The 899-nt window shown below is 36.2% G+C and overlaps 1 protein-coding gene across 1 annotated transcript in view; it reads left to right on the top strand.

Moving 5' to 3' along the window:
* CBG24202 overlaps window positions 1-549 on the top strand; it is a gene marked incomplete at both ends in the record, with an annotated part of 3,163 nt that extends 2,614 nt beyond the window's left edge. Inside the window, 2 exons of the mRNA XM_045241036.1 lie at window positions 3-402; window positions 450-549. Of these exons, the coding sequence (XP_045091273.1) occupies window positions 3-402; window positions 450-549 (500 nt within the window). The remainder of the gene's footprint in view (window positions 1-2; window positions 403-449) is intronic.
* Between the last annotated feature and the right edge of the window lie 350 nt (window positions 550-899).

Genomic DNA, 899 nt, shown 5'->3' with positions numbered 1-899 from the left:
AGATATCGTCGAGGATGAAATTAATTGTAATTCCAATGATGAACATGTCAATCTAGTCCTTGACCCTTCTGTGGATCACTTGAACTCTCATGATTCTTGCATGGATCTTTCTGATGATCCAAGAAAGTATGACAGCGATTCTGATGAGGAGAATGATATTTTCGGATATCAGAATGTCAATCCAGTGCCGAAGCCATCAAATCGTGTCTCGAATGATCATAGTTCACAGATCGATCTTCGTGATGTTCTTGGAGAAAAGGGCTCGAGAAAGCCTGAAAGCGATTCTGAAGAAGTGACCGATGTTTCCACAGGACAACATGTGAAACCAATGTCTCTCAAAGAAAAGTTTCCGATTGGATACATGCATCGACTTTCGGAAGATTCAGACGACAGTGAGACAAAGTGAGCGACTCATTTAAATGTTCAATCAGCTCATTAATATATTACAGAGACACCGAAACAACACCAGAAGACTGTCCATCACCGCCTAGAAAGAAGTCAAAGAGAAACTCAGGTCCTCCTTCCCGCTACCAAGCTTCCTTCAAATAAACCCCAATTGGCTTCAATTTTTTTTCTCATCTTAAGGTCATTCTTAATTGTCTAATCCTTTTTTTTTTGTTTTTGCATTCTTTGTTGTTGCTGTTGTGTTGTTCAACTATGAATTGTTGCCACATAAAATTGTTCTGTTTTGTCTTTAAAACATTGAAAAAAAATTGAATCCGAATTATCAAAATTATTTAAAAAATAAGAAAAATTTCAATTACCACGAAAATTGAGAAAAGTTGAGAAAAAATGGAAAATGGAGAAAAACCGAAATATTGCGAAAAAACGGAAAATTGGGAAGAACGGAGGAATATGGAAAAAAGGAAGATGAGAAAAATTCAGAAGTTCCAAAATTC

The sequence above is a fragment of the Caenorhabditis briggsae genome, assembly GCF_000004555.2.
Source record: "Caenorhabditis briggsae AF16 supercontig from assembly CB4, cb25.NA_111, whole genome shotgun sequence".
Taxonomy (NCBI): Eukaryota; Metazoa; Nematoda; class Chromadorea; order Rhabditida; family Rhabditidae; genus Caenorhabditis; species Caenorhabditis briggsae.
The sequence above is the reverse complement of the archived record's forward strand: the minus strand, read 5'-3'. Positions and strand labels throughout refer to the sequence as shown.